The sequence below is a fragment of the Staurois parvus genome, unplaced genomic scaffold, assembly GCF_062004578.1.
Source record: "Staurois parvus isolate SC_StPar_1 unplaced genomic scaffold, SC_StPar_1.0 ptg000120l, whole genome shotgun sequence".
Lineage (NCBI taxonomy): Eukaryota > Metazoa > Chordata > Amphibia > Anura > Ranidae > Staurois > Staurois parvus.
Window position 1 is genome coordinate 1,832,216 of NW_028317916.1, and position 12,782 is coordinate 1,844,997.

Here is a 12,782-nt window from a genome sequence, read left to right on the forward strand (position 1 = left end):
AAAGGTAAAGTGTAAAAATAAATGTAATAATTAAAAAAAAAAAAAAATTCAACCCCATGCTCAAACACAAAGGCAAACACAAGCAGTGGACTCATGCCGATATGTAAACAGACTGCACCATGCATGTGAGGTATCACCGCAAACGTCAGTAATTCTAGCACTAGACCTTCTGTGTAAATCTAAAGTGGTGACCTGTAAAGGCTTTTAAAGCGTCACCTATGGATATTACAAATTACGTGATTCGTCACTGTTGCACGGGCGGGCACAATTTTAAAATGGGTCATGTGGGGTATCCATTTATTCGGTGTAATATATCTTATATTTTATCAAACAATTGGGCAATATGTTGTGTTTTTTGGGCATTAAAATTCTAAAAAGTGTATTTTTTTCCAAAAAAAAATTGCATTTGAAAAATCGCTGCCCAAATACTGTGTGACATAGAAATTAAAACCGTGGGTGTTTGAAAGTTTTTATGGCCTCTGATTTTTAAAAATATATAATGTAAAGTAATTTTCTAGCAAAAAAAAGTTTTTTTTTTTCCCAAGTAAACAAAAAGTGGCAAAAAAGGCTTGGTCTTCAAATGGTTAGAAAAGTGGGTGATGTCTGGCATAAGCTTCTTATGTTGGCCCTGAAATGCCAGGATAGTGGAAGCACCAGGGTGGATAAAAATCGATGATTTTTTTTTTAAAAATCTGTTTTTATTTAAATTGATTTTTTTTTTTTTTTTTCTTTTTTTTTTTTTTAGCAAATTTGTTTTTAATAAAATTCTTTTGGAGTAAAAATCTATGTAAAGATAGTTTTTTTTTTTTTTTTGTTTTTTTTGGTTTTTTTTTTCTATTAAGGATAAATTAATAATTGACTTTATTCAGCATGAAATGGAGTTTAGTTATGTAGCATGAGGCTATATATTCTGCAATATTTACATTTTTTGTAACCGCATTCAGTGAATCCAAGCTCTGCAAGCTGAGATAACATGCATTGCATTGATTCACACAATTTCACAGTAACCATGAGAAAAAACAAAAAATAAAAGAATCTGAGTAGTTCTCCAGCTATGTGTGATTAAACTAGTATCCTAAAATTGTTTCTAATATCACTGTTTTAATAACCTGACAGCTTATTATTCTTAAAAGGAAACCTTCATTTGGTTTGCAAATATTAAAGATTCTAACTACCAGCAAGAATGAGTTGGATTCCTTACATTTAATCACTTGCAAACCGTGCTATTGCCAAATGACAGCTACAGCGCAGTTGTCCAGTTCTGGGAGGGCTTCATATGACGTCCTCCCAGAAAGTGCCATACCACGTGCACCCGGGGGCGCTCACCTGGCGATCTCCGTGATTGCTGTGTTCTGCGGACACAGCTGATCATATGATGTGGTAAAAGGCCAATCACAGCAGCCTTTTACCACGTGATCAGCTGTGTCCAATGACACAGCAGATCACCGGTAAATTCAGTTGCCGGTTGTCGGCTGCACTTTCCTCATGCAATTGTCAGAGGACGGATTGGCACAGATTATCAGGGCACTGATGATCAGAGCCCAGCAGTGCCACCCACCTAAGCCTAGTAATGCCACCCGTCAGTGCTGCCCATCGGTGCCAATCGTATATCCGTGCCACCTTATCAGTGCTGCTTATCCGTGCCACCTTATCAGTGCTGCCTATCCGTGCAGCCTCATCAACTTACATCCGTGAGGGAGAAAAATTACCTGTTTGCAAAATTTTATAATCGAAACAAAGAAAACTTTTTTTTTTTTTTGCTTAGTTCCCACCCAGTGTCCAGAATGCCCGCTGCAATCCCGCTATAAGTCGCTGATCACTGCCATTAGTAGTATAAAAAAGAATAAAAATTACAGTATTTATACTGCCATTTGTAGATGCTATAACATTCACATAAACCAATTAATTTACATGGATTTTTCTTCTTTAGCAAAGACATGTAGCAGAATACATTTTGGCCTACATTTATGAATAAATTGGATTGTGTGTGTGTGTGTGTTGTATTTTCCGGCGTATAAGACGACTTTTTTTACTTAAAAACATACCGCAACAATTGGGGGTCGTCTTATACACCGGGTATAGAACTGCTGGATGTGCGTTTCATACTGTACGGTAGCTTCAGCTACATACAGTGTACCGCGCTGAGCCAATCACGGCAAGCGATGTATTCTATTAATGAATACAGAGCCTGCTCGGATTGGCTGAAGTTGTGACCTCATCAGCCCGCCTCTCTGACGCAGCCAATCCGAGCAGGCTCTGTATTCATTTATAGAATACATCACTTGCTGTGATTGGGTCATATGACGTCCTCCCATTCTCCGCATGCGCGGCGATGCGCTGTGTCCCTCGGACACAGCGGATCACGGAAAGAGCTGGAGATGTCGGCTCGATCATGTGATCAGCTGTGTCCAATCACAGCTGATCACATGTAAACAGGGAAATTCCGGTTATCAGCATTTCTCTCCTCTCGAGCTGTCATGCTGACAGAGGAGAGTAGAGGAGAGCCAGTAATCTGCTTTCCGCGGAGAGGACATGTACACTGATCATCAGTGTAGCCCCAGCAGTGCCAGCTGTCAGTGTCCATCAGTGCCACATATCAGTGCCCATCTGAGCTGCCTTTCAGTGCCACCTATTAGTGCCATGTATCAGTGCTGCCTTTCAGTGCCCATCAGTGATGCCTGTCAATGCCCATCAGTGCCACCTATTTCATATGGGTACAGTGTTGCATGACCGCGCAATTGTCATTCAAAGTGTGACAGTGCTGAAAGCTGAAAATTGGCCTGGGGGAAAGTGGGTATAAGTGCCCTGTAGGCTAGGGGTTAAATGGTGTTGCCTTGGAAGAGGGGTAGTCTTATACGACGGGTATAGCCCAAAACCTGTTTTACCTGGAAAATTAGGGGGTCCTCTTATACACCCAGTCACCTTAAACGCCGGAAAATACGGTATATATAAGTTTTCCTTTTTTTTTTTTTTCAAAATTGTTGATTGTTGGTCTTCTCTGTTTTTTTTGTTTATAGCTCAAACAAAAAAAAAAAACCACAGGTGATCAAATACAACCAAGAGAAAACTACATTTGTGGGGGAAAAAAAGGACATAAATTTCATTTATGTACAGCGTTGCATGACCGTGTAATTGCCAGCTAAAGTAATGCAGCGCCGTATTTCAAAAATGTCTGTTTATAAAATAGCTTTGTAAATGCCTTTTTTTTTGCCCTTTGACGTGGTAATCCCTAAGCTGAGGTTGAGCTTTGACCATGCAGGGTGGTGACAACGGAAGCTAGTGGGCTCTGTGCATTCATCTCCATTGTCAAGCTCCCCACTGACACAGGGGAGCCACAGCGTAGGGATCGGGTGACTGCACCATAGAGCATTTAACAAAAAAAAAAAAAGTTTTTGGTTTGATACCACTTTAAGGGAGTGTCAATCTCCTGTATCCCTGAAAGCACTCAGAAGTTCCTCCTGCTGACCCATGTATCACTGCTGGGACTTGTATATGTACATAGTTGGGCAGGAGTGAACGCTGTGGGGGATGCAAGAGATCAAGACTGCTGGGAGTGTCAATTTCCCAGCATGCTGTACACCAAATGAGATGTATCATGTGTTAATTCTGTTCTTTCCTTTGTGGTTGGTTCACATCTATGCATTTGTGTTTTTTTTAAAGGGATACCATAAAGGCCCATTCACACTCACACATTTGCATTGCCTTAGGTGTGATTGTGCAGATGGCATGGGCACGCACCCTACACATACTTAATGAACACTCCAATATGATTGTGAAGTAGGTTATTGATCAACCAGTAAGACTTGAAATAAGTCCGTTTTGTCAGCATCGAGTAAACACCTCTGCTCTCTAATATTGTTTTAAAGTAGCTGAAGATTCTCTTATGCACGCATATATTTTTTATGTTCACCCAATTTTCATAAAGATTCTTCTTTTTTTTTTTCCCTTGATAAAATGTTGAAGCTAGACTTGCCAGTAAGGGCCCATTAACCAGTCTCACCTCTGTGTACAAAAAAGTTCAATGCTTTTGTAGATGGGGTAAGTGAGATTTAAGCACATTTGAATGGCTGGCCCAGAAATGGCATTAAGAAATGCTCCTATATATTGTGAAAAGTGAAATTCTGCCCGAAAAGGTAAACTTAACCTTTTAAGGCAGCTCTGTTATTTGAATGGGCTGCCTAATGTAACGCAATGGTCCTGCAGAATTTTCCCAGCATCACAGGTGTATTGGGATGCCATTTACAATGACCATCACAGCACATCAACATATATAAAATGTGTTACCACCGTATTGATTTGGATTGTATGTGTGTGTCAGTGTCTCAGGCAGCCCACACTTCCATTTGCAAGACCACACTGTAAATGTCAAATTTCAGAGATTCTTTATTCTGGATCTGCTCTTTGTACTTCTCCACAGTGAACATTCCTGGATCAGCCCAGCCCCCTGAACTAGCTTGTGTAGTCCTCAGTTCACACTATACGGGCTGGTTGCAGGTGTGGGAATGGCATCTGTTCCCTCATCCACAACCGAATCGCTCTCCCCTTACAAGGTGCATGGGGATGCCATTCATTCTGAATGGCACTCCCACGCATCTCAGTGCACAGCATGGGTACAGAACTGCAGGGAAACCATATGGTCAAATTGACCATGTGGTTTCCCTGCGGCCTCGTTTTCAAAAAGATGCATGCACCTTTTTTTTGTGCAGAAATGCAAGGCACAGCAGCCCATTCAAATGAATAGGCTACTGTACCCGAGCTAACGCTGTTGGCAATAGCGTGAACCGAGGGTAAAATTGGCCATGCACTAGTAGTTTTTTGTACGAATGTTTGTTTGAAAAATCTTGTCAGTGCATTCCATAATGTCTACAGAGACTTGTCAGATGTCTTTCAAACTTACTTGAAAATATTGTTAACTTAACAATCAATTATGGAATAAATGTCATTACCCGAATGAAAACCACATACACTGTTAGATATTTGTTCATTCCAGAAAAAATTACTGTTCTGAGAATTTTCTCAACACTGCAGTCAAAAATGACTATTGGTTTGTCCGCCATTAGAAAATTGAATGAATGTTCCAAAAATTTAACATTTTCATACTAAATTCTAATGGCCAGTTGAAGTTTGATGGAACAGCTGATGTACACTACGTGTCCAATAGCTTAACATCATTGTAATGGTGGAATGGCATGCACAAGCAATTTACTATCTGTAGGCCTGTAGGTTCCTTTTTGCTAAGATTCAGTATTAAGTAGTAGTGGTGTTTGAAGTTTGGATTTAGATTGGTGCCATTTCTTGGTTAACTAAATAGATTGTAGTACAAGCTTTTAAGACATGCTTGCCTCTTCTTCTGTGTTTTGTTAAAGTCATTGGTGCTCAACAACTGCTGCCAAGTTGTTCCCCTATGTGGAGAGTGTAATACTGCTTCTAATACAGATCAGTGAAATCACTGTTTTCTCTGAGTTCATCCACGTTTTAGCTTGTGTTGAGCCCTCGTGAAGGTAAGGGGCGGGGTGACCCTGGGACATCACGTGAGTGACCCTGCCCAATGTGACATTGATGTCACATGGGGTGGGGTCACATATGTGATGTCCCTGAGTGGCCTCGCCCCTTACCTATTTTTAAGAACTGTCAAACCACAGGAGCAGACAGCGGGAGCCTTCGTCGGAAGCAGTGCCTTTTTTATTTTTATTTTTTTTGGGGTCGGAGGCGGTGGGCATCGTGATTGACGTTGGATCTGCTGTGGGTGACATTCTTTTAGTTTTTTTCTTTTAATAAAGAACTTGTCAAAGACCATGCCCTGTCGTTTCACACTACAATTTTTGTTTTTTGTGAGTGAGTATGGAGACCATGTACCCCAAACTCATTCACATGGGGGGGGCTGGGATCCAGGGGCCCCCTTGTGAAAGGGGGCTTCCAGATTCCGAGAAGCCCCCTGCCCGCAGACCCCCACAACCACCGGCCAGGGTTGTGGGGAAAAGCCCATGTCCCCATCAACATGGGGACAAGGTGCTTTGGGGCCCAAAGCACCCCCCCCCCATATTGAGGGCATGTGGCCTGGTATGGTTCAGGAGGGTTGTGCTTGCTCGTCCCCCCGTCCCCCCCCTCCCCTTTCCTGACGTGCCGGGCTGTATGCTCGGGTAAGGGTCTGGTATGGATTTTGGGGGGGACCCCCACACTATTTATTATTATTTTATTTTTATTTTTTTTTTAATTTTGGCATGGAAATTCCCATCAAAATCCATACCAGACCTGAAGGGCTTGGTAAGAATGGGAGGGGGGACCCCACGCTGTTTTTTTGTTTTTTGTTTTTTTTTCCAAAGATTCAGTTGTCACTTCCCCCCAGCTAAAAGAGCGTTTCTTTTTAGTTTGTTTCTTTTAACTTTGGGAAATAATGTTTCCTTTTAGTAAAGTGACAGCTCTGTGAGCTATAGTGAAGGAAAAAAAAACGCCGGCAATTGTATTGAAAAATCGACACTGACATACACTTCGTATTGCGAAAAAAATTCACAAACCGAGGCATTATTTTCAATATATTTTCATTCGTAAACAGAAAGTTATATTAACCGAGGCGTTTGTAAACCGAGGTACACCTGTATTATTAAATATGTCAACAGACCAATTTACATCTGTGTGCATTTTCGTATCATGAAATAATACTTTTCTTGAAATCCAAGTTTTTGTTTTTTTTCTGTTTTTATCAGAAAAGTAGTAGGAAGTGAACTTTGTCAGGCTGTTGGTGTTTCCAAGGCTGACATTGCATCACACCAGAAAAGAAGCTGATCTGGAGCCTGTCACTTCAGAGCTGGTATAAAGCTGTGCTGGGTCAGCTGGTTAGTGAGAGTTTAAAGCAGAAGTCTAGCCACAGACAACAAATTATTTTATTTAGCATTTGCCTCCCTTAGCAAAAGTGCTCCAGCGTTTGTGGCTTTGGACGTAGTGAATCTTCCTTTTTTGTAGCTTTTTTTCCTGTTTGCCGACATTAGGTTGAACACTACCACAATTAACAAGACTTTCTAGCAGAGCAAACGGAAACACAAAAAAACCTTCAGGCAGAACTACAAAGCAAACCAGTGTCATAGCAACATCACAGATAGTCCATAATAATTTGACACAAGTACCAGCACAGGAGCTGAGCATTTTTTGAGCTGTGCAGTCCTGATCCTTTGCATTCCATCAGGTGATGACAGGTCAGAACATGGAGTGGAGTTGCACAGAGGTGGGGTAGAGGAAGAGGCTGTGTTGTCTAAGCTGTGCAGCCGGGCTCCTACATTTCTTACGATCATTTCCTTCCTGTGCTAGCAGTGTCACACGGGCCTTGTATACAAGCACAGAACAGAGGTGGGGAGAGAGGAAGCCTTGCTAAACAGGAGTCTTGTGTATGCTGCTTTTAATTCAAGCAATGCCAGAATACTGGAATATTAACATGGGCTGCTCTTCTGTACAACTATGCTGACAGTATTATCCCACTGAAGAAAGTTGTCACATATCCTGTCGCCACCTAAACTCACCCACAGAAATATCAACATACCCGAACCCACATATAGACACAATCAGTAGGCTCAGGGCTCATTAGAAATGCCACGGGTTGCCTCAGTGGATACGTCCTGCTCTCGGCTTCTAATGATGTAGGTTTGTTTCTGCCCCCAACATCACAGGGGCTAAAGCAAAAAAAAAAAACTCCTCAATCCATAAACAAGGTTAAATTAAGAAAAATAAACAAAACAGGGTGATGGTATATAAGGTTAAAGGAGGTTTAGGGCAGCACAGTGGTTCAGTGGTTTAGCACTTCTGCCTTGCAGCACTTGGGTTTGGACTCCAGTCAGGACACTATCTGCATGAAGTTTGCATGTTCTCTGTGCTTGTCTGGGTTTCTTCCAGGTACTCCATGTTCCTCCCACACTCCAAAGACAAGCTGTTTAGGTTAATCGGCTCAAACGTCCGAATTTAGGAAAGTACTTTGTATGTGCATGTGCGGGTAAATGCCCATGCACAGAAGCATCAACATCAATGTTTACACAAGTATAGGGGCGTACAGTTATTCAGTTCTATGGCCAACTGTATACCCCATCTATGGCTCCCTGGGCACAGTAAAATGCCATGTGTGTGTTTTTTTTTTTTTTTTGTTTTTTTTTTTTTTTGGGGGGGGGGGTTTACATTAGGCATATTTTATGCCTGAAATCGTCTATCTGCGTGAGGTCTTAGATTGCATGGAAAAATTACATACTTTTTACAAGATACTGTTGCCAAAAGGTAGCCTTGTCTGTCATGAAACAAAACCCACTATTTAAGGGGTTTGTGATGCTGGGAGGTGGGGCGGTGTTTAGGGTCATGTGACTGCTGTGATTGGCAGTCTCATGATCGGAAAGCTCCCGACCGCAAGTAGCGATCAGACCTTTCTGTGAGGTGCTGGTAAATGTGCCGGGGGCGTGCATTCTCGGCACATCTTTTGTTTACATTGGGTACGCAAATATACAGCCCCCAAGGCCCAACCACTGAGAGGCCGCATATTTGCATACCCTCGGTACCAAGGAGTTAAAAAAGAAACTAATTCAGTTTTAGGCCAAGTGCATCCTAAATTTTCTGTTTTGGTCCAGTATTTTAATTTTGGTGCACCAGAAGTTCAATTATTCTGTGTTGGTTCAAAGATGTACAAGATAATTTGACAATGTCTTTTAAAAATAAATTTGTAACTAATCAATGATTCTTTTTGGGGTGTGTGTGTTTGTGTTATACTATAGTTGTGTGTTTATCATTGAGATTTATTGTGTCTGCCTTTTTTGTTTTAGGTACGTGTAGCAGCAAAATTCATCGTCCATGCTCCACCAGGAGAATTCAACGAAGTATTTAATGGTGAGTAATCCAGCTAATGTCATTCTATTTGCTGCTCTTTACTGACATTTACAGCTAAAACCAATAGGCAGCTTTTAAAATGCTTTGCAGCCCGGGATTGGTTTCCAAGGAAATATAAGTTATGATCCTTAGTGGAACAGTTAAACTGGACTTTTTAATGATGTGTAGATTATCTGTATATTCCTGCACAGACATGTAGATTATCTGTATATTCCTGCACAGACTGAAGAGAACATATTTTACCAGATAAAAATCAAGCAAATGTCTGCAAAGGGATCTTGCTGTTACAACCACGGTCAATTGCTTGTCTGATCCATCTTGCTGGCAAAAAAGTACCCAGGATAGGAAGGATTTACCACGCAACTGAACTGCAAAATACTTTTTTTTTTTTTTTTTTTCTTTCCTTATTTTATTAAGCAGCACAGGAGAGTTTCATACATAGTTATTTCATTTTTTTTGTAGTGCAGTAAATCCTTCATGTTCTCTTAGAACATTTTTATTAGCCTGAGAATTTAAGTGTCTTTTCAGTGTACTGTATAACTATTTTTCCAAGATCCCAGGAAAGTTTGCATGTCTTTAAACTCCCCCAGTCTCCATTCCCCCTCCCCTCATCTCATCCTGTCAATCTAACTCACCATCGCCTTCTTCCACCAAATACTTTACCAAGTTTTGGCATCAGGTTTCCGGAGGTTCCACCAAAGTGCCATAAACGCCAAGGGACAAAAAGCCACCATATTATTCTTTACTCAGTTATGCACCACCTACAGGTGATTGGACACTGCCAAAAATAAAGACAAAGTCCTCCCCTATATAACCCCTCCCATACAGAAAGTACCTCAATTCTTTTCATCAGTATCTGAAGGTGATGGTTACTGTTATGCAGGTCTCCACAATTTTGCCAGACACCCAAACGGTTCCAACAGGGATCAGGGGATTGGTGCTATTCGGATCCATTCCTACAGCTATATTGCTCAGATGGATGGTACCCAGGCCCCTCTACAAGAGAAGAGGAACAATTAAGTGGGGATTGCCTGCAATGCGACTCTTCAGTGCTGGACCCTGCAAATACAGAACCCTGTGTAGTAATAACTGACCAAGGTGTTTCTGGTAGGGTGCTTTACAGGGATCAAGTCCATGGGGGTCAGCCCGCTATGATGGGTGAAGGTTGGATCCTTGCCTGCCTTTGGGAGAATCCTGTGGCAAGATTGGTGAGTGTCCCAGAGGGTTACATTGTTTTATGCTGCCTGTTATTTTTAGAGTATTCTTGTTTCCCCTTCATGAGGAAAGTGGTACCAAGGGATGAGATGTGGCCTGAGCTTGTGACTTGTGAGGCTGTACGCTTGGCAAGTCTGCTGCAGGAGCTGCTATTTCTTCAGTGAACATGATTTTGCTGTGATTACTTAAAGCAGAGCTACAGTCTCCTATGTAAAAAAATGAAAAGTCTGCAGCTACAAAAACTGCAGCAGCAAGTAAGGCTGACCTGGGTTAAGGTTAGCAGATTTCCCTTGGGCTCTTTGCTTTTGCTAGGGATGCTTTGGAAGATTCCATTCAGCAAATATTGTGCTTAGGACTTGTCTGTACACATGCACAGAATTTTGAGCTAAAATGCTGGTCTTTGGATTCATCCTGCAAGAAATTGTTGGCAGGATTTTCATTTTGAAGGAATGCATTATTTGGACTTCTGCATAAGAGGAGTAAAACGAACATGTTATAGGGTGCCGATTCCCTTTATTTCCACTCCTGTGGACTTCATCCTTCAGGGCGAAGAAGTTGATCACTAAATCTCCCTCTCAATGGAGGGGTGCCCTCACACGTTTAGGTGGGTAGGATTGCAGGCATTGCTGTTATACAATGGCTCACGGTTACAATTTGGTATTCCGAGATTTTCCCCTTCACATTTTAGGCTTTAAATGTTCTATCAATCGGCAAAACAGATTATTTCTGTCCAGTCTTCAATCACCTTCTTCTCTGGGACTGATTGTGCCAGAGAACAGAGCATTTTCACTAGTTGTATTTGAATTTGTTCTATGTGTCAAATGTTCAGGCCATATGGGACCTCAAGTATTTCAACAAAGGTCTCCAAGTGTAGAGGCGTTTTCTGGAATCAGGGCATACAGTAATGGCTTTGTTTCAGACAGGAGGTCCTTACTTCAGTGGACATAAAGGATGCATACCCACTTGTCCAGGTCTTCCCTCTGCAAGAGGCGTTTTCCACTTTGCTGTAAAAGCCAGCATGTTCTGTCGTGGTGCTCTTATTGGCCTGTCCATGGCACCCAGGGATTCACAAATATTTCTGCTCAGATTCTAGGCCCTGTAGAGGTCAAGGAGAATACCACTCTTGGGATACTCTGCTCAAGGAGTGATCAATTCATCATCTAGCACGTGTCTCTCATGATACGCTTTCTGGGGAAGGTATCTGGCTGCTCAATTTCCACAAGTCAGGTTGGTGCCAATACATCGTCTGGAGTGTCTGGGTCTCCTTGACTCGGTCTAGGTGTAGGGGATCCTTTCTGATTTGTGTGAAGCTTTGAGGTACTTGATGGAATTTCTCAGAACTCCTGAGAAAACTCTCGATTTATCTCTGTGTTGGGAGTATTAGGAAAGATGGTCACCTTGTTTAAGGTGGTTCCTTTTGCTTGTTTCTTCTCTCAGAACTTTGCAAGAGAATGTCGTGTTAGTGTGGGACCGGAAGACTCCGTCACAGATGGCTGAAGTCTCAACACCATTAAAGTCCTTAGACTGGCGGATGTCTCCCCTAAGGTTGGAGACAGAAATCTATTCTCCCCATATCTTAGAAGATGAAGATGCTGATGCTGGATGCCGTCTTAACGGGGACTTGTTGAAGAAGACCTTCCCTATCAATATTGTGAAAATATGAGTGATTCTCCTGCTTAGTTGCGGGGACTTCTGGTAAGCGTACAATCAGACAATGCCACAACATGCATATTTATCAGGAGGTCATCGGGAACAATGTAGTCCATGAAGAGGTTGTTTCTCATCCTGTCCAAGGTAGAATCCCATGTTTTAGATCTGTCCGTGGTTCTCTTTTTGAAAGTAGTATGTTGGAAAGTGGACTTCCTCAGCACAGGCAGTCATTTCCAGGGGAGTGGTCCTTTCACCAGGAGGCATTCAGGACAGTCTGCCAACAGTGCAGCACATCAGATGTGGATTGTTGACATCTAGGTGCTATGCATGGCAGGACATATTCTTTTACAGGTCTAGCGATCTTCAGGCCTTTGCAGTAGATGCCCTAGTGACATTGACCAGTTCTTCTCAGATGGAGTGAGAATCAGTGATTCTGGTCAAATCAGCTTGAGCAAGGAGAACTTGGTATACTGACATCACACACATGTCAATGGATGATACTCTGACTCTTCCAGTTCAGTCAGATCTTCTGGACTGATCTTCCAGCCTTTTTATGGTCGCTAGCTTTGGTGGCTTGGCTGTTTAAAGCCAGATTTTTTTTTTTTAAGGATAAGGGGATGTCTGACACAGTCATTCACACGTTCTTGAGAGCCTGTGGGTTTGACACAGGACCATGAATCCTATGTGGCATGGTGAGATGGTAGAAAGATGTTATCCTTGAAAATAGGTTGTGGACCAGATTTTTGGTTTCCTTCAGTGGATATGATTCTGGCTTTGAGCACAATCCGAAGATATATTTTTGCCTTGGCAGTTCAAATTCAAAAATCCTATTGCTTCCTATTTTTGGGTGCATGCCTTTGTTCAAAGGTCATGTGCATGGTGCAGCCTGTCCAGTCACATTTTCAAAATCTAAAACCATAGCAATGGTTTTTCTTTTTCCCAGGTCTCCGTTGCTAGGCCCTACATACATTAAGTGTATTTGAATTTGACTACCACAGTAACACTTGGTTTTTGGTAATTCCTGAAGGACTGAGGAAGGGTCAAGTAGCTATCAAGTCAACCAT

At 41.9% G+C, this 12,782-nt stretch overlaps 1 protein-coding gene across 1 annotated transcript in view; it reads left to right on the forward strand.

Moving 5' to 3' along the window:
- Nucleotides 1–12,782, forward strand: part of LOC149467156 (F-actin-capping protein subunit alpha-2) — a 49,472-nt gene that overhangs the window by 13,597 nt on the left and 23,093 nt on the right. The window contains exon 2 of the mRNA XM_089672086.1: nucleotides 8,790–8,853. Coding sequence (XP_089528212.1) covers nucleotides 8,790–8,853 — 64 coding nt within the window. The remainder of the gene's footprint in view (nucleotides 1–8,789; nucleotides 8,854–12,782) is intronic.